Here is a 20,451-nt window from a genome sequence, read left to right on the forward strand (position 1 = left end):
ATAACAAATAATAAGCCATAGTTCGTCTTACCTTGCAGACGTTGCTCGTATTACGTGTAAATGTGATTTTAACGTATTAAATAATGCTCAAAATAAAAAAAAATATAATTTCTAAGGACATTTTTGGCTATTTTTTAAAGCATATTTGTATGGTTTTAAGTGCATTTAAATCCGGGCCTTATAAGTATATCATAAGATTAAAATAATAATTAATAATAGCAGTGACACCATGTACGAAAACTAGTATTAGCTTAACATTTAATTTTCATTATTTAAATTTATTTACAATTCATAAATAACCTATTTTTTAAAATATTTTATATAATTTGTAACTCCTATTTGTGACCCAGTTTTTATTAATGTAGTCAATCTAGCATTTTTAAAGATTTTATAATAATAAACAATCAATGTTTGGAAGTTGAGAATTATAAACCATAACTTACTTATCAATGCGATAAATGTGTTTCAACATTATTCACAATAACAATTTAAACAGCGTAGTAACAGCCATTATATGACCGGGTGTACTATATTTAGAATACACATCATTTTAAGGGTCTATACTGTTGAATAAAAACTAAAAGAAAATATATTCTCTCAATTAAAAATGAAATAAAAACAAACTGTTATAGAGATTAAAGTCATTTTATTACGGGAATTATTTTGAATAAATACCATAAAATTTTTAACTTTTAATTATTATTTTTTTACTTGGCTTCATACAATAAGAAAAAATATACTAAAATACTTAATGACTTCATGTCAAAACAATAATTCTAATATATGTTTACATCTGATATGTAAATCATAAAAAAAAAATGAACATGTGATTAAAACCATAGAACACTGTATTATTTCTGCAGCATATTACACACCAATATAAAATAAAATCATCCACAATATACACATAATAAATGTCAGGTCTATAAAATGATTTACGTCAATATGATCTAATACTAATAATTAATGTCTAATTAATAATTTAAATGAATAATATAATTAATTAAATTTTTAGAGTCAAATGTAGATCAATTATCATATACATATATAAAATATATATGTATATAATATGGGTATTCAATCATTAAAAATCAACTTACTTCTAATTGTATTTTTAAATAATTTACTACATTTTATGAGTTTAAATTTATAAAACTTAGTATCTAAAAGTGAAAGATGGAAATTTGTATAAATATAAAATGTCATATATTTACATAAAAAAAAAGTACAGAAGCATAAAAACTGCACATACAGCTGTATAAAACACTGATCACTTTCTATGAACATTTTTATTCCACTTCCAGGCATAAAAAAACCGAAGGAAATTTAATACAGGGATTATTTTAATGGATACTAACTAACTACTTTATATAGTATGAAATGAGTATAATATATGATTGAAAACATAATTGAATAGCAAAAAACAAGTTGCGTTTTTTAATTAAATTTTTACATGAAGCCGTCGCCACCAGGACCTCCAGGTTTTTGGGCTTGAACGCTAAAACAAAAAAAAAAAAAACAAAAAAAAAAATTCAATGCTAAAAAAATCGCACTTAATTATTTAATTTAAGCCATAAAATAATTAATGTACATAAAATAATAGAAGTTTTTCTTTAATTTACACATTACGTGCAATATAAATAAAAACTATACAAAATTAAACTATGAATTAATATATATTAATCTTATAACAGCATTTAAGACTTATTTTATTACAGATAACTTCAATAAATGCGTTTGAAATATTCTTGGGGAAATAACATAACTTTTGAAATAACTTAAGACAACTGCAATTATTTATGCAAACTTCAGATAAATTTACATTTAAATTATTTAAACTGAAGAATTTGAAGATGTTCCACTAAATAATATAATAGAAACATAAGTTAACAAAAATGTAAAATACATAATATAATGAATTATTTTAATAAAAATCACAATATTAATGATGGTCTTTATGATTTAAACAATATAATATTTATCAACTACTCCGTATATAATTAAAATCATGAGTTCACAAATTACTATTTAAATAACATAATCAATAAAATCATATTTTTAAACTATTAATTTACTAAATTAATATTACTTCCCCAATGTTGAATAAAACAAAAATCATTAAGCAAGGCATGAAACATTAAGTAGTTGAAAAAGAAAAAAAATGACTATATAGATTAAAAATATAGTAAAATATTATAATATAATTAGTTTCCATAAGCTATTAGATTTTAAATCAAATATGATTTCCATTTTAACTGAAAACAATGTATGTATTTTTTGAATAAAAAATACAGTAGTTAATATTTTTTTAACAAACTTATTTTAATAAATATACAAAGCATATAAACTATGTAATAGTTAATTAAATATAAAAGCAGTTATGGCTGTCACATGCTGTTAGTCGATACTATCGTAAGAAGACTAGAGACTTCTTGTTAGGAAAATACTTCTTTTTAAAACAACAAAATCACTAGTCTTCCATACGATAGTAGTTAATGAGTTTTTCTTGTAGCCGAGAGAGCCCATAGTTAGCTGCATGGCACTTCTTTATACATGTTAGTATTATATGAAAATTCTTTCACCTTTAATAATACAAATTAAAAAGTAAATAAAATTAACAGTTACTAACCATTGTTGTAATAAATATTGTGCCATTTGAATTTGACTGTCCGTGCCATTAATAGTAATTATTCGTTCATCTGAGCCTTCAGTTGGTTCGCCAATTGTGATTCCGGCTCCCGAATCTTGGCGTATACGACGGATTCTAGCGCCGGCTTTGCCGATTATCGCGCCCGCGAGCTTCAAAAATGAAAACATAATATTTTAGCTGAATGATTGATTACTACAAATTTAATTAAAGTAAAATAATAAATATCTACAACTATACATTTCTCAATAAATAATGGGATCAAATAAGTATAAGTAAAACATATTTACATTTTAATTAAAATGTTAAAATAAATATTTATAGTAACACTAATAACATTTGATTTTTTTTATTTATGCTTTATAAATTGATCATATATTATCATTATATTACATTATATTTGTAAGACATAAAATCAAATTTAAATTAAATAATCTAAAACTGAATTAATTTCTAAAACTTTATAAAATATTAATTTATATTATTTAAAACTATTAGTATAAAAAATAATATACTTATGATTATTACCTACAGTAATACAGTATATTTTGAAGGTAACTGAACTAAAGGTACACATCAGATTGTTATATACTTGTTCGATACTTGGTACATGGAAAATGTAATACCTAAGTTATTATTATACTAATGATCAGGTATTTCAAGTATTGAAATAATATTTAATTGTATTTTTAGGTTAGCATTTCAAATTAAAGTTATTAATAAAAATACAAATTAATAAAAAGGTTATTAAAAATAAAAAAACTTAAGAAGAAAAGCAGACAAGAAGCATAATTTATTAATATAAGTATTCAAAGATGAAGGAAATTAAGAGTATTGTATAAGTGAGAATTATAATAGCCAAAAAGAAATACGCATAAGAGCACACAAGGGTTGGCATACCGAAAAACAATGGAAGCAACAGTTTTGATTGTTAAAGTGGAACTACTCAAGACAAACGTACCGAAACATTAAAAACATAATAAAATACAATTAAATTGTGTGTTAATTGTAAACAACAACCAGAAAATTAAATTAAGAAATATTTTAATCTTATATTTCAGCATAATTTTATCTTAGTGAGATCCAAAACATTACTTTAGATAAATGCATTTAATATACGGCTCTTTTTACATAAATATTTTTTTTTCCTAATAACTCAAATTATTTTTTAAAAAAAATAAGGATTTAGTTTATTTCATCAATATCCCTTTAATGATTTTTTTAATTTAGATAATTTTTATGCTTTTCGGTACGCAAGCCTTGTGCTTAACTCCGCTAACGCTAAAACTGTCACTTACATCTTTCGGAATAGTGACTTGCGTAGAACCATTAAAAGCAGCAGGTTTTCCAGCTCCAGCACCCATAATAGCTGGAGGAGGCATACTAAAATCACTCATAGAACCATCATCAAAGCCACCTTTTATAATAAAAAATATATATTATACATTCTATAAAAAAAACTTAAAAAAAAAATGTAAATTATTTTATTTTTTAAAAGATTAGAAAATGAAACTATAATTTTATATTTATATATTTAATTCTAATAGCAAATAAATAGTAAAATTAATATTTATTTATTCTTAAATAATGATACTTATTTGATGAATAGAAAATTAACAACGATGACATTTAAAATAACTTTATACATAAATATAAGCTTAAAATACTTGAAATAACCTTAACTATTAATTACCAAGAGTTGTGCTAAAAAATGTTACTAGTGTGTATATATTTATTACATTTAGCCATACAAATGAACAATAATAATAAATTAAAATAATGAGAACATTTAAAATGGAATATAATAAATGTCTTCAGTAAAATAATGATAAAAAATTACTTACCACCATAACCACCACCTCCGCCGCCAAAGTTTCCGGATGCAACATTGTTTCCATAACCACCAGGTCCACCTCCATATCCTCCAGCATTGCCTCCATAGTTTCCTCCACCATTGTTACTGAATCCACCGCCACCGCCAAAACCTCCTCCACCGCCACGTCCACCGCCACCCCTGGAATAATACCTTTAAATTATACATAAGAATGATAGTTAAAATAATTTTAAAAACTAATCTTTTGTTATTTAAATATTTCAAAATCTAAGAACAAAATGGATAAATCTACTTTAAAAATAATAAGACATCATAATATCTTTGAACCTAACATTTGATAGAAAAAATAATTTAGATATTGTTAATTAACTTAAAACTCATATAAATGTGTTTTGGAATACAAATTTTCAATAAAAAAATTTAATTTTAATACATATTGTGTTTATTAAAATTAAATTATATAAAGTCAAATTTTGGATCAGTAATTATCAGAAATAGAAATTCAAAGATGAAACAAACAGCAAAGGATAAGTCTTAATGAATCAAAACAATAATAATTGAAACTTTTAATGATGTTTAAAAGTAACCAGGGCAATAAATTGAATGCACTTTAGAATTGGGGACATCTAGAGTATGTATGTGTATAATCATTTGTATGTGAAACATGGAAATAAATTAAAAAGAAAAGGGTATGTTAGGAATAGGCTCTAGAAATATGGCGTTGAAAAAAGGTATGAAGAATTAAGTGGATTGAAAGAAGAACACATGATAAATAATAATAGAAAAATTTGTACTGATAGATATTCTAAGAAAAAGAAATGCTAGAACACATGTTGAAGCAAGTTAATGACTTACAAAATCAAGAGCATTACCCAGAGCAAAATACATTATCCATATAACAAAAGACACAGGGAATCACTTACTATGGGGAGCTTAAAAATATGGCAAACAACAGCAACATAGAGAACATTTGTTTTAGATATGTTTGTTCTAAACCAATCTCAAGATTGAAAGGAAATCAGATTAGGTAAAAGTGAACTAAAAGTAGGCAAAAAAGATACACACTACATAATAAATGTTTCAAAGTTCCTTGAAAATACCAAATATTTCGCCAATTAAAATACATCACTTTTTTAATATACTCGTATGAAATAAAAAGATGAAAATCCCCATATATTACTCGTACATAAATTTCTACATAGTTTAATTTTAATAGGATAAATGTCATTAAAAAAATAAATAAATAAACCCTTATATACATTTAAATTTTAAATTGTCTTTTACGACAGAAAAATTAAACGATTACATTATATTTATAGTTTGATCAATATATATATTCACCTTGTATTAATCAACTTATATACAGGATAAATAGATTACATTAATAGATCTATTAATAAAGCATACATTCAAATTTGTTCAGTAGAGCTTAAAAAAATAACATACTAAAAAAAACAATAATTGTATAACTTCCTTTTAACCCTATAATAAAACACTTATAGATTCATTACTTTATATATCTTCCTAAACAATTTACAATAAAATATTTTTTGGATTTTAAATCAGCATTCATTCAAATATGATTTTCATATTGAAATGAAAATGAAAATAACAATTTTCACTTTAAATTCCTAGCATTATAATTAAACAATAAATATAAAATAATCACTTCATTATATTTTTTTTTTTTGCACTAGAGGGGGATAAACTCAAAACTTCCTACCCTTAAGTATTTCACTATACGTTATGACTAGAGCAGACTTGTAGCATTTGCATATTTGTTTGCACAATCACAAAAATAGCAGAATATGAAACAAATATGTATCATGCTTTCACAAAGCTATTCTTGAAATTTTATTTTGCATATAAAAGCATATTTCGAGTTTTTTTTGTTTTAAAGGCATATTTTTTCCATTTTATAATTTTAGAAGTAAGTTTCAAATAATTTATCATTTCTTCAATACTTTTCTCCCAATGTTGTTATTTCATCTAATGTACAACACTAAAATATTATGAAATTAAAAATAATTTTAAATTTTGATCATATAATATGGTTGTTCTAATATGTCTCTAGGGTTGGCGATTAGATTAATTTTATTTATAACAGTTAACACGGCGCTCAAATCATAGATTTTCTAATAGTACATTAACGATACCAAAAAATTTCATTGCACTGACTTTTGTCAGTGTTCATTAATAATGTAATATATATTACAGTCATTTAGTCTTGTACTAATACTTAAGTATTATGATGTTTAAGCAGGATGTGAAAAACGATTTAATGATACGCAATATTTAAATAATATATAGATATATACATATTTTATTAATAAATCGATTAAAAAAAATATAAGAACATATTTTTAATGTATCTATATATTAAATTATAGAATTATAGGTTTTTAAATGCATAAGAGCTTGCATATATTTTTTTAGAACTAGGTGTCCTCTGTCCTAGTTATACCTATCTGACAAAATAGTTTTCTCTAATGTTGTAACAAACTCTATTCACAGTAAGAATGGTTTATGCAGCCGATTTTTAAATGTGGTAAGTAAAAAAAAACTGGTATAGGTTGGAAAGAGGCAGATCGGATATGATCCAACAACTGGTCAACCATTTTGTTCTTAAGGTAAATAAAGAATAAAATAATATTTCTTTATATCATATAATTTATATAACTTACATTCCACGATTATTCATAGGACCACCGCCACCTCCTTGGAATCTTCCTGGTCCAGGAGGTCCACGATTCATATTGCCACCTCTCATGCCACCACCACCGGCTGGATTACCATAACCACCATATTCATCTGAATAATATTCATCATAGTTATTGGGATCATATGGATCTTCTGCTCCTTTCACAGGTGCCTAAAAATTAAATTAATAATAAAATTACGTGTTTAATAAATATAAACATATATTATAAGAAAAACTTACAGTTTTTAACAAATCAAGAACTTCTCTAACACAATCTGAGCAAGTATTAGACTTTCCTGTTATTTGAACAACTCTATCAGAACTCATAGGACAACAACTTGTGTAAATTTTAATTCGCGATCCAGTTTTCTAAATTTAATTAAAAATAAAATGATTAAATAATATATAATCAAGGAAAGTTTTTAAAATGAATGATCATTCAACATTTTTAATATGTATAAAATATTGTATGGTAAATATTGGTATTGCAGATACAAAAAAAAATATGCACATAATACAATTTTTTAAAAATAAAAAATATAATAACTAATAAATCGATACCTAAGAGCACATATGTGCTATGTCCAAATGTCCGACTTTTAATGTTATTTAATTGATTTTGATAGCATAAGTATCTAAAACCGCCTTTTTTTAATTCAAATACTTCATAATTAATTTTAGATAATTATTATAAAAAAAAAGGAACATTTGTTCTAGTTTTATAGTTATGCAAACAACTAAACTTCTTTAGTGATTTGCCAAAAATTAGGAAAATGGATATGGAACATGTGTGCTCTAAGGTATCGAAATACTGAAAATTAATAATTCAAGGTTATTAATATAATTTTGTACTTAAATAATAATCCAAATCAAGTTCAAATTTGAACCAAGATATTTTACTATATATATTAAATTACTATTTAAATAATTTTAACTAACTTCTCTTAACTCCTTCACTTTTAATCCTCCTTTTCCTATAATACACCCAGCTTGACTTTGGTGAACCAACATTCTGACATCAACATCAGTCTCTCCTTGATTATCATTATTTCCTTGACCACCGCCGCCAGCTCCACCACCACGTTTAAATCTCTAATCAAACAAATAAATACATAAATAGAAATATATATTACAATAATAAGTATGTAGTTAAAAACTTACTGAACCACCATCTTCTAAATTACCCATTACTTCACCCAAAACTTTCAAAGCATTATCATTACTTGATATGATAGTTAAAATTCTATAGAACAAAAAAAAAAAAACACAAAAATTATTATTTGAACTCAAATTGATACATATAAGGCCAACAAAAAAAGAAAGCATATTACAAAGAATGGACCAATTTATAATAATAAAGTAATTTAGAGTTTAAATTTCTTCAGTTATGCTTTATATAATACAATTATCAATAAAAATTAAAGGTCACTATATTAAAATATTTAGGTGGGAAAAAATTGGTCAACTCTAAGCATATTTCCCCAAAAAAAAACTCACAAACAAAAAAAGAATTATACCAATTAAAATAAATTGATTTTCAGGTCAAACGGAAAATGATATAGCTTATAGTTCAGTAATATTTAATTTATATATATTTTTTTTTTTTTGGATTTAATGGATTTAATTTTAAAAGTTGTTTCAGTTTGAAATATCCTAATTGGAGGTAATTTTTTAAGCTTTGAAACTCTATAAATTAACTATAAAGTGTAAATTTAAGAGAAAAAAAACTGCAAGCCCCCAAAAACCAAATGAGAAATTCACCTATTTTTATTTTTTAAAATTTCTCAATTTTAGAGGCTTTCAGTTCATTAAACAATATATCAAGAATATGGTTATAAATACACATCTGAATCTACTAAAGAAAAAAATAGTTATGCATAAAAGAAAATTTTAAGTATATATGAGAGATTGATGATGGATGATTTACCGTTCAGGGCCCGGGCAATCTGGGACAGTGACTGTGGCATTGTACTGTTAGATGGACAGCATCAGGTAGTATCCATTATTGTTCGCAGGTTGTATTCGTCGATGATTGTGGTTCAGGGCATATTCGTGGTATATGCAGAGGGGCCCAGGGTACCACGGGACATGTGAAATAAATCACATCGAGGGGCATGGGCATATGGGCATAGAACACATAACAAATTTCCAAGATCAGTCCTGTTTTGGTTAGGTTACATAGCAACTGTACATGATTATTATTTGAACGAAATAATTCCAGTATCCTTTTATTTTTTTACTTTACATGTTCCGAGATGAAAAATGTCAAATAGGCCTACTTACCTTAATAAATATTTCTAGTCATTAAAATTTATAAAATACAATTGGGAAAAATAATCTAACAACATTCCTTCATGGTTCACTAAACCTCAACCACACAAGAATAAATTATTAAGGGATTAAATGTATAAAACAATAGTAGGCCTATTTTTATTTGATTTAAATTTTTAAAGCAAATATTTTAACCATAATTGTATGTTACAAATTGTAAACAAAAAACTCACGTCTGTCCGTAGCCTGGATATGTTGAAGCCACCCTTACCAATAATTGAACCAGCAACCTATAAAAAAAAATTTAGTTTATAAAAATAAAATTTAGAATATAAAAAATAATATTTAAAAAATGTATAAACAACCTTGCTTGGAATAAGAACTCTCAATTCTATGTCATCAGGACCCATCTTAGGTCGTTTGAATGGAGCATTTGAATGACCATCATTGAATCTCTTCATGTCTAAAATTATACAGAAATTTAACATTAATAATTTTTTTTTTAAATAAAAAAATATATATATATTTCATACAAGAGCAAAATTATAAGTTATGAATATTATTTTACTTCTGCCTTATGAAATCAAAGACTCGATCAATTAATATAGTATACTAATATAGGAAAAATAACTGAACTTAGTTATTAAAGTTACTCTCTAAAATTCTAAAAAATTATTAACTAAAAAAAACCTTTTGATTTAGAAATGTTTCAATTACAAGGTTTACTATCAGTTACTTTATAATAAGATACATTAAATAGGCACAATTTATAAATATTAATTATAAAGAAGTTCTTGAATAATTAAAAGTTATAATAAAGCCTGTTTGAAGGTTATCTTTAACTTTACAAAAATGACAAATGAAAATCTTATTTGGTATAAGTATACTGGTATATTTATATCAAATCAGATGTAAACATTTTGGATACAGAATTCTTATATGATTTTGTCATTACACATTTTTCAATAAAGAGATAAATAAATATTTTAAGATAAGCGCAATCCTATTAATAAACATTACATCTCAGAGAATGCAATCTCAGTAAAAGAATAATGTAATTATTTTATTGGTTAAAATATAAATCAAAACTTATTACTAATACAGAATTAACAATTTTCAACTAAGTAAATTATAAATTGCAAATAAATAAATTACTACGTGCTTTAAACTCATAATTAAAAATAAATAGCAAGAGAAAAATCTTGCATAAATACTCCAGTATATGTGTAATCGGTGGTGCTGAACCTTATGCCTGGATCAGGCCGCGGCCTAACCACATTTTTAAAATGAGGCCGGGGATCAGAGGGATCTATGGTTTGCACATTGCAATATTCTGACCTCACGATTATTTTCGCGAGGAATGCCGGACGGACTCTATCGGATCAGTACTTGTATGAAGGGAACGAAAACGTTCAAATGTGAATTACTTAAATTAAAATACATAATAAAATATTTTCGGAACGGTGTTTGTCGATACACGTCTAACTAGTATGAATTATGCTTAATACTTGTAATGTGAGCGCACAAATTATTTTTCTATGCAAAGTAAAAATGTAGACTTGTGGCCGCTGGGATACTTAAGGCCGTTGTATTTTTATTTGGCTTGAGTAAAATTTTAGAAGCTCGACGCCACTGCGTATAACTTTATAATTAATGTTACTAAATTATATTAAACAATATAATAAACACACTTCACAATCAACTAATCTTCATTCAATTATTTAATTTAGTTTTATAATATAATTTTATAAAATTTTAAATAAAATATTATTAGGAGCTATCAATAAATAGATCCATAAACAACCAATAATTTTTTTCTCTCTTAAATATTGACAAAATGATTAATAGTTACTCAATTTAAGTAAAAACATAAACAAATTTATCATTTTATACTATAATTTTATTTTTCACAAATATTTCTTTAAAAAAAAAAAAGCATAATAAATATTAAAACACAGCAACTGTAAAGAGTACTCAATTGAAGATCACACTTTATATTATCATTTTAGCAAGGTTTGCGCATACATAATAAAAGTAGGGAATTGGTGGGGAATGATTTGATCGAGGGTAGTTTCATTCACCTCGAGTTCACTAGCATACATGATACGGCAGACAGCAGACTGGCGCCAACAACCAACCCCTTTTACCCTGCAAGGGGACACTTCCTCCGTTCCTATTGATCCAGTAAAAACCAATGTCATAATATTGCCCCCCAAGTGTATACTCCATACTAGACAATTTATTGATTTAAAAATGAGGAAAGTCCATCAACATTATTAAATTTACCTTATTTATTATATAAATAAATAATAATTTTATACTTCAAACTAAAAATAAAATACATTTTTAATTTAAATACTAATTTAGTACAATGTTCGTTGCAACGAATATTTTTGAAATTATTTTCAAAAACACAAAAAAAACAATTAAGAAATTATAAATAAATCATGATATAAAATTTATTTTCTCAATATTTGAGTGTTTAAATAAATACTTTAATAATAATTTACATTCCAAACAAAAGAAAATTAAAGTTATTAAATTGTTTTGCAATGGATCACAATAATATTTAGGGAAATAAAAATGTATTTATTTTTACCGACTTCAAAATCAATTATTGCTATTAGTTAGATATTAAATTAGTACTATAAATAGGAAGTCATTCATGAAAAATCCTATACTTATTATTGGAATTAACTCATATAATACTTTAATAATAAGGCAAATCGATTTTATATACTAACGTGGATCAATTAACACTAGAACGCTAACTATTCGTCGACGAGATTAAAACTGATAATTTAATAATAATAATTTTTAACATATTTATCGAATATATATGAATATTGGATGGAAAGTAGAAATGGTTCAACCTTCCGCCCAACATTCGTATATATTGTTTTATATCTTTAACAACAAAATTAAACATATCTATGCTATTAGTTAATCGTTGACCGTAAATCACGTACAATCAATTTCATCAAATCAACTAATAGTCAGTAAAAATATGGTAAGAGTTCAAAAATGAATGATAACACACGATTCATATTTTTTGCAGGGTGACGTGTGAAAATTGAAATATATGGTTTATAGAAGTTATTTAGAAGTATTATAATAAAATTAAATCTTATTTTAAAATCCATTCAAAAATAAAAAACATACATTTTTTTTAAAAATAAATTGTAAAAAGAATGAATACTTGAAAAAAAAACATAAAATATAAACTTACCCATATTATATTTTAGCTCAAAAAATATTCATTAAGGAAGAAGTTGACCGTTTGACTGCCTTACTCTGACTGATATAAAAGAGAAACCAAGGGCACCTGGTAGACGTTCTCGCTAGTATTGTGTTTACACAACAGTAACCATAGGAACGGGAAGTTCTGAAATTGACCCCTAACGGTCAATTTTAAGTTAACTACTAATTTATTGAAAAAATAAATAAATGTTACCGTTTACTATAATTTTAATATATGTTGCCTAATACTTGACAGACATGGATTACAAACTATAAACACTCACTACTTTTTTTTTTAATCACACTTTTACATAATGAAAAAAGAAATGCTACATTTATTTTCACACATTATAATTTATAGTACATATGCATAATTAAAGATTCAGTAATATGTATATGGATAAATAATTATGGTACAGAATATATCACTAAAAAAAAAATGGGAATAATAACTATAACACAACTTCATTTATCATTAAACTAGGAGACGGATTTAACTTTTTCACGGCTATAGGCATTAAAAATTTGCCACCCCAATCATTAAATATAATAGTCAATTAATTAATTTTAATTTTTAGATACATTTTTTTCGCTTATAATATAATTACCTACTTCCGAAAAAATGTTAATGGATGTCTATCAAATTTTAATGAAAAATGTACAATGATAATTTTTATGAATCAACATTATCAAAACCATTTTTAATCAATTAAGTAAATATTAAATCACTTTTCGTAATTATAAAATGAGTAATTTTCTATTTTTTTATTTATATAATTTATGTATTTTAATAAAATAATACAAAATTTGCCACCTCTACATTTTGCTACCTTAGGCATCTGCCTACTCTGCCTATTAGAAAATCCGCTTCTGATTATACTAGAGGTTAGGACAGTTTCAATTATATTATTAATATTTTTTACCATCATTCACTAATTAATGTAATTTATAAATGTTATTATAACAATCGTAGAATTTTCGTATCATAATATTTTAGTTAATGTTTGATAATTTAACAATATTATTTTATTAGTCTTCTATGAATATCTATTAATATCAATTTATCAATATAAATATAATAGTTATTCAAATAGTACACAAAACAATATTCAAGGGACAATAAACTTGATGTAAATAGAATGAATAAATATAAAATCCATATTTAGAATATTTATATTCTTTCTATTATAGCAGATAAAAATATTTCTAATTCTGTCAAAGTATAAGATTAGACTTCTTTATTCAAGTTAAAATTTTTTTTCTAATTTAACACCAAAAATTTAAATCAATAAGCCAAATATTTATAGCATGTGGCTTGATAAGAGCTATAATAACTGAAGGACCGAAGAACTTACTTAATATAAATATATAATATTATACATAATTATATAAACAACATACTACTCACAATAAGTACATATTTTTCTTTAAAAGCTAGAATGTTTGTGAAAATATTTTTGAAAAAAATCTTATTTTACCTAGAAAATAAATAGTTTATAAATATATAGTTTCAGTATTTTTTATGACATTATTACGTACCAGAAAATAAAAGATAAATATTTCAAAGTCTGGCAATTTAGTTCCATATAATTATTTTTTATATCAATATTAATTCATTTTACTTCAAATTATTCAATAAAATCACAAAAACATTGAACATTTAATTAAATTATAACAATATAACATTTATTAAAATATTTAAACTAAAAATGATTTTAACTATAAAATAAATAAAAAAATTTAGTTTAATTGAAAAATAATCTCCAAAATGTAAACTGCATATTATTTTGGTACTTTTCTTTTTATCTTTATCACTAAATGAAAAGTTAAATATTTTTTTTATTTAATAGCTTCATAAGCTTAATTATTTATTACTAAATTTAAAATTTATTTAAATACACTATTATCTAATAAGAGTATCACAAAATAAAACTATTTTTTCTCATATTTGTATAGATATAATACTCAATTTATTTCAAGTTTAAAAAAAAATATATAGTATAGTAATATTTTTTTTTAAATGCATGTAAAATCATAGTCACTGTTATGGTAGGCAAAACTTATACATTATAATCTGGGTTCAAGACTTCATTTTGCATACTCAAACTTAATGCAATAAATATATAAGAAATTTGGTTTTTATTTCATATTCATTTTTCGTAAAAATAAGTCACAAATATAGTTTTTATTTAAATAATACAATTTAATTTTTCTCGAAAAATACCAACAATTCATAGAATTTTACCTTATTATATACGAACAAGGAACTAAAATTTCAAAACTTGTAATAGATTTTCCTCTTTTCTAGAGCATCTTTATAATTTTTTGGGAATCATTATAAAAGAACATAATTAAATGGTTTTTAGAACTTTCATAATCTGCTAATAGCATTGTTTATTTCTATCACTTATTTTTTTCATATAATTAATTATTATGGCAATTTTTTGTAATAATGTAGAAGTGTAATTTTCATTGTAAATTTCAACAGTCTAATTATTAAAAATGCCCTCATACATTAAACACAACTATCAATTTTCTAACAATGTAATGTATATTAGGAAATTCTTAATTTTCAAAAAGTTGAAAAAATGTAAATAAAAAAATTCTTATAAAAATTAAAATTAACATTATTATATTACTATACAAATTATAACTGAACTATTCAGTTTATTTTTAATATATTTTATCCACATACATTTCAAAGACTATAATTTCCCACTTCTATTTTATTCAGTAATTTACTACATATTATGTGTTACACAATGAAGTCACCTTTAAACATGAAACCTTGCAAGATACACTATTAGGAAAGGATTTGGATAGGTTTCGTTTAAGCTGATTTAACTTTCCGGTTACAAACTACAATTGAAAAATAAAACTTAAAATAAAAATATAGTATCCCATTCTTTTAATTTACCTCTACTAAAAAATAAACTCATCATACCAATAAATGCAAAATATAAGGTATTATTATTTGCTGCCCATGAAATATAAAAAAAAAGGGGAAAATAGTGTCATCCATTATGAAAATAAGCTCTTTGTTTGATTGCATGTTTGCATGTCAACTATGGGAATGAAGTGGTACCTGTTTGTTTGTTGGTAGTTGCCATGGAAAAAAAACCATATAGAATAGTTTTTATAACCACAGTGTTAATAAAATATTAACAAAATAATAATTAGGTATAATAAAACCAATATTTATTCTCACATGATCAGTAATCATATAGGAGCCAGAAAATAATAATAATAATAGATAATTATCAAAAAATTAATAAGTACTAAGTTATTTTAACACAGAATATGTAATGCAATTATTTTGTACAAGGTAAATTTTAGTAAGTAATTATTGAAAATATATAGTTACTTATAATATCAATACATTAAGTGACTTTGAATAAAACTTAAAAATAGCTCCACAACTTTAAATTACATTTTTAAATAAAAATTTGATCATTCATAACAAAAAAAATAAGTTATGTTCTTTAAAATTATTCTTTTATTTTTTATTATTTGAAATAGTGAAGAGCTGTTTTAGTTTAATTAAAATAATTTATAATTATTTTTCTTGAAATAAAAATCATATATGATTGGATAGTATAAAATTGTATCATATTTTAGACAAATACTTTTATTTATTTAAATTGAATTAATTGGAATACCAATCAATGAGGACATCACTATTTTCATTTTGGATTTTTAAAGACAATTATAATATTGATATATAGTATATGATTATTGATTTATATGTAAATACATAAGTTAAAACATCAGACACTATAAAAAATCAAACCCAACCATTTTATTAATCTTCAAAAATATTACTGTAGAAACCACCACAAAACTAGCAAAATATAAATTAGTAAAATCAATAAAAAAATTGATTCATTTTTTTTAAAAAATCATGAGATAAAAATAAAATAAATAACAATTCTATAACTACTAATTTTTAAAATTGAATATATTTAGAATGTGAATAATTAATATATACTACTTAACCTTACCTAACTTTACTAACTTTACCTTAATAGTATGGACCTATATAGCTAAAATGTATTACTAATCAACCCTTCATTTGGCACCAGGTATATTGTTACTTATTTAAGCGCATGATCTACCCTTGCAGACCATTTCAATTTATAACAAATTCAATTAATTTTAATTATTTGTGTTTATATTAAAATTGTATTTATATGCATATAAAAAATCGTATGAGCATTGAAATTTCAAAAATAATCAATTACAATACAATTACTTTGTTGGTAGTAAAATTATGATAATTTTTATCATGGCATTATTATTTTTAGAACTATTTACTCAATATCTTCCAATCAGCCTGAAACTATAAATATCTTAAATTGACATGTTTAAAAAAGACCCAAAAACAATATTAAATTTTTTTTTTTATATTTTCCAACTAGTTATAGTCGATTAAATATAGGTTTTATAAATGTTATTTCTTTAAAGGAAATGATAATGTATATGAGTTTTTATGCTTATTTTTCTTGGCAATAATTTCCTCTTGTAAACTAAATTCTATAATATTGATATTAAGTTTAATTAACAAATTCTATAGTTTATATGAAACAACATGTAACGACCCAATAGGTATATTAAATATAACATATTATAAAACTGTACCCAGTGAAGAAAAAAAATTTGAATTTTTCAAATTTATAAAAAAAACATAACATAGTAAGTCGTGTGGCCTACAGTTGCAGACCACTTGTAATATTGTTGATAAGTTTAGTTAAATAACGCTCTTCAATGGTCACAATAATACTGACTACTCAGTTATAAAGATGAACAGCTACTATAAAGTACAAGGCACTACAAGTTTTTTATAAATACTAAAATTGTCAATATTTATAGCAGGTCTACAATTGTAGACCATGCATCTAACGAAGGGTTAATAAAAAACTTATTAATGTAACTAAAATTAAAATTGAAAAATTAAAATAAAAATATATTTATGGTTGATAGTTTCTAACAGAATAAATATTTAAAAGTGAACATGCATTAGAAAATTATCAAAATACATAATAATAATAAATAAAATTCTATAATAGTGCTAAATTACTGGTTTCATAACATATTTTGAACAAACTATTATTCAATATACAATTTATAAATAATTTAATAACTTGTGTAGAAACCAAAATAAATTGATTAACTTAATTTTTTAACAAAATAATAAGTATTTTGGTACATATATTTTAACACTACTAGTATACATCTAAAAAGATAGATATAAAATTATATTTCAGAATCTAGAAGATACCAATGTGATAACTTATTAAAATCTTGAATAATGTACCAATCACACCAGTTTTTGGAATATTAATAAATATCAGGTCCAAATACAAGGGAGGCTAATAGATTCAATCCCACCTCAAAATATCATAACAAATCATATAACCTACAAATGTAATAGTTATTTAAAAGTTTCCCATGAGACTTATATTTATATATTATGAGTAATTTACATTTTACATTTTTTCAAAATTACCCAAATTTACCCAAAAAACCCAAATTTTTTCCTTACATTTACCCAAGATAAATATAAATCTACATGCTAGGGGAGTATTTAATTACACATTAAATTTAATAAAAATTCAATTTTTAATTCTTATAATAAACCCATAGCTTAAATGTATTTTTAATACTTTTAAGAAATCTAATTAATTTAAAATATAAAATGTACGTAAGACTGAATTTAAGAAATTATATTTAAAACTATATATAATTAACATTTAAAGTTTTACATATAATTATTTCAAAAATACTCATCATAATTAAATCGTATTATAACTTTAGAATTACATAAAAATGTACAATCTATTAAGGTAGCAATAAAATATTTATCATTTATCACTTTCTTATCAACAAAAAAAATGAATCATCTTTGATTAATACAAATTTAAATACCTATATTTAAATACAATATAACTGAAATATAAATGTACAGAATAAATTAACTTGAAAAAATCAGCAATGAAAATAAATTAACTGAATTAAATTAAATAAATATCCTAAGATATAATCTTAATATGTAGCTTATAATTATGTTTATATAAAATAAATTATATTAAGGTTATTATTAGATTTGTAGATCATTCCATAAATAATAAAATATTACAAATAAAAATCTGTTGAATTGTATAATAGTTATTAGTTTAAGGAGTAAAAAATGTAATTTTCTTGAAGTAACAAATTTATAATGTAGTTTAACTTTTAAATATTTAATAAAAACCCTTAATATTAATAATAAGACAATACACGTATAAATGACATATTTTGCTTACTTAAGGTATATAAAATGTAGTCATTTATTAATTAATAATTATTAAGGCGTTTCCAGACGGCAATCAAACCTTATACTTAGGTGCTTAACAACTATAGTAGTTTTGACCTATTGGTCGACATAATCACATTTAATATTCATGTAAAAAACTTAATATGACTGTCAGGTGGTCAATGTTTTCCCATATAACTCCATGGCAACATACAAATAATAAAACATGAAACCAATGGTTAGTTCTATACTGCAATTCAATAGAACAGGGTAATTTTGCAACAATAGCAGCAGACTAATACTTGGCATTCAAGTGTAGTAATAGCGGATAGAAGAGTAGTATGTTACAAAAGATTAACAATCACACGCTGTTGTTGTTTTTATTATTGTAATTACTACTATAATTATGTAAAATTATACAAAACATGTATTAAATACCTCCTACACCTACAAAATTTACGATTGAAAAATAAGTAAAACAACTGTTTAATTTGATGGGGCGTCAAATTAAGCTTACATGATGGATGACCCGGACCCGACCGTGTTTGATTTCATAGAATCTCTAACCATAAAAGGACACTCATAGCAGCTCCTGTTCTTCATTAATTTACATCTTACGACCCTCAAAATAGGTAACACAAAAATCAACCATGTCTTCAAACCGGCAAACGGCCGATAACAAAAAGCCGAGTACAAGCGGCGTGCAGGCGGCGCGAAATTGTGCAACCGCGTTTTTATAGTAATAAAATGGATAAATTATTTACCTGAAATGTTGGTAGTTCAAACGGATGACGTACGCCTGAAAAGTATCGGTGAAATTTTTAGTGCCGGCGAATATTAATTATGAATATCATAAACGATATCTAAATAATACAACAGCAAAGTAATATTATGTTACGAGTGTTACGACTTCAAAATGGCTGAACCGCAACCGCGTCCTTGCCTGCCGGCCTATAGTTCACGCCGTGGAGGGGAATTTTCCAAAGAGTACTGTTAACTTGTAAACACATACGTTTCTGGCGGTTTTTTTACGATTTAAAAAAAAATATCAACAAACTGTAATGACGATAAACGTCGATTGAATTATAAATATGCAACCATTTTAATTCTTATTCAGAGTAGGTAAAAGCAAATATCCTTCCTTTACCGCTCATAATATAATAACGAGTTATTTATTATAAATAGTAATTAGTTAATTTTTTTTTAAAAATAAGTCTAAAAACCATAAATGAGAGTTAGTTAATGTCTTAAATAAACAAAGTTTAACGTTTTTGCTTTAACTGTATGTATACCTAATAACATTATTTTTTAAATATTTATATACGTATTAAAATTATAAATATCATATTAATAGGTATGTGACAATAATACGCTATTTTGTTTGTTGAATATTTTTTTTAATATACTCGATTAGGATTAGTTCACTTTGAATACATGAACACAATACATAAACATTTATAATTCAT

The 20,451-nt window shown here is 24.1% G+C and overlaps 1 protein-coding gene across 4 annotated transcripts; it reads right to left on the reverse strand.

Moving 5' to 3' along the window:
• Positions 1-1,371: 1,371 nt before the first annotated feature.
• On the reverse strand, positions 1,372-19,909 carry LOC112690063 (heterogeneous nuclear ribonucleoprotein K). 4 transcript variants are annotated; one of them, XM_025563975.1, is made up of 13 exons: positions 19,750-19,909; positions 12,683-12,851; positions 9,819-9,916; positions 9,687-9,743; positions 9,110-9,153; positions 8,344-8,425; positions 8,122-8,274; positions 7,423-7,551; positions 7,166-7,353; positions 4,492-4,661; positions 3,946-4,064; positions 2,630-2,799; positions 1,372-1,498 (listed from the first exon to the last, which is right to left on the reverse strand). In XM_025563975.1, the coding sequence occupies exons 2-13, from the start codon at positions 12,684-12,686 to the stop codon at positions 1,450-1,452; spliced, it is 1,263 nt and encodes a 420-aa protein (XP_025419760.1). In that variant the 5' UTR covers positions 12,687-12,851; positions 19,750-19,909; the 3' UTR covers positions 1,372-1,449. The 4 variants fall into 4 exon arrangements, with proteins under 4 accessions (XP_025419760.1, XP_025419758.1, XP_025419759.1 ...); XM_025563973.1 differs by having other exon boundaries at positions 4,492-4,673; XM_025563974.1 differs by lacking the exon at positions 12,683-12,851 and having other exon boundaries at positions 4,492-4,673.
• Between the last annotated feature and the right edge of the window lie 542 nt (positions 19,910-20,451).

This window comes from Sipha flava, unplaced genomic scaffold, assembly GCF_003268045.1.
Source record: "Sipha flava isolate LNK unplaced genomic scaffold, YSA_version1 48_pilon_pilon, whole genome shotgun sequence".
Classification (NCBI taxonomy): Eukaryota; Metazoa; Arthropoda; class Insecta; order Hemiptera; family Aphididae; genus Sipha; species Sipha flava.

Excerpts from the sequence above, each read along its gene's own strand:
- LOC112690063 (XM_025563973.1), bottom strand. Across the intron at positions 4,674-7,165 it reads CCTATGAATAATCGTGGAAT|GTATTATTCCAGGGGTGGCG; the intron begins GTAAGTTATATA and ends TATAATTTAAAG. Across the intron at positions 4,065-4,491 it reads CGGAGGTGGTGGTTATGGTG|GTGGCTTTGATGATGGTTCT; the intron begins GTAAGTAATTTT and ends TTATTATAAAAG.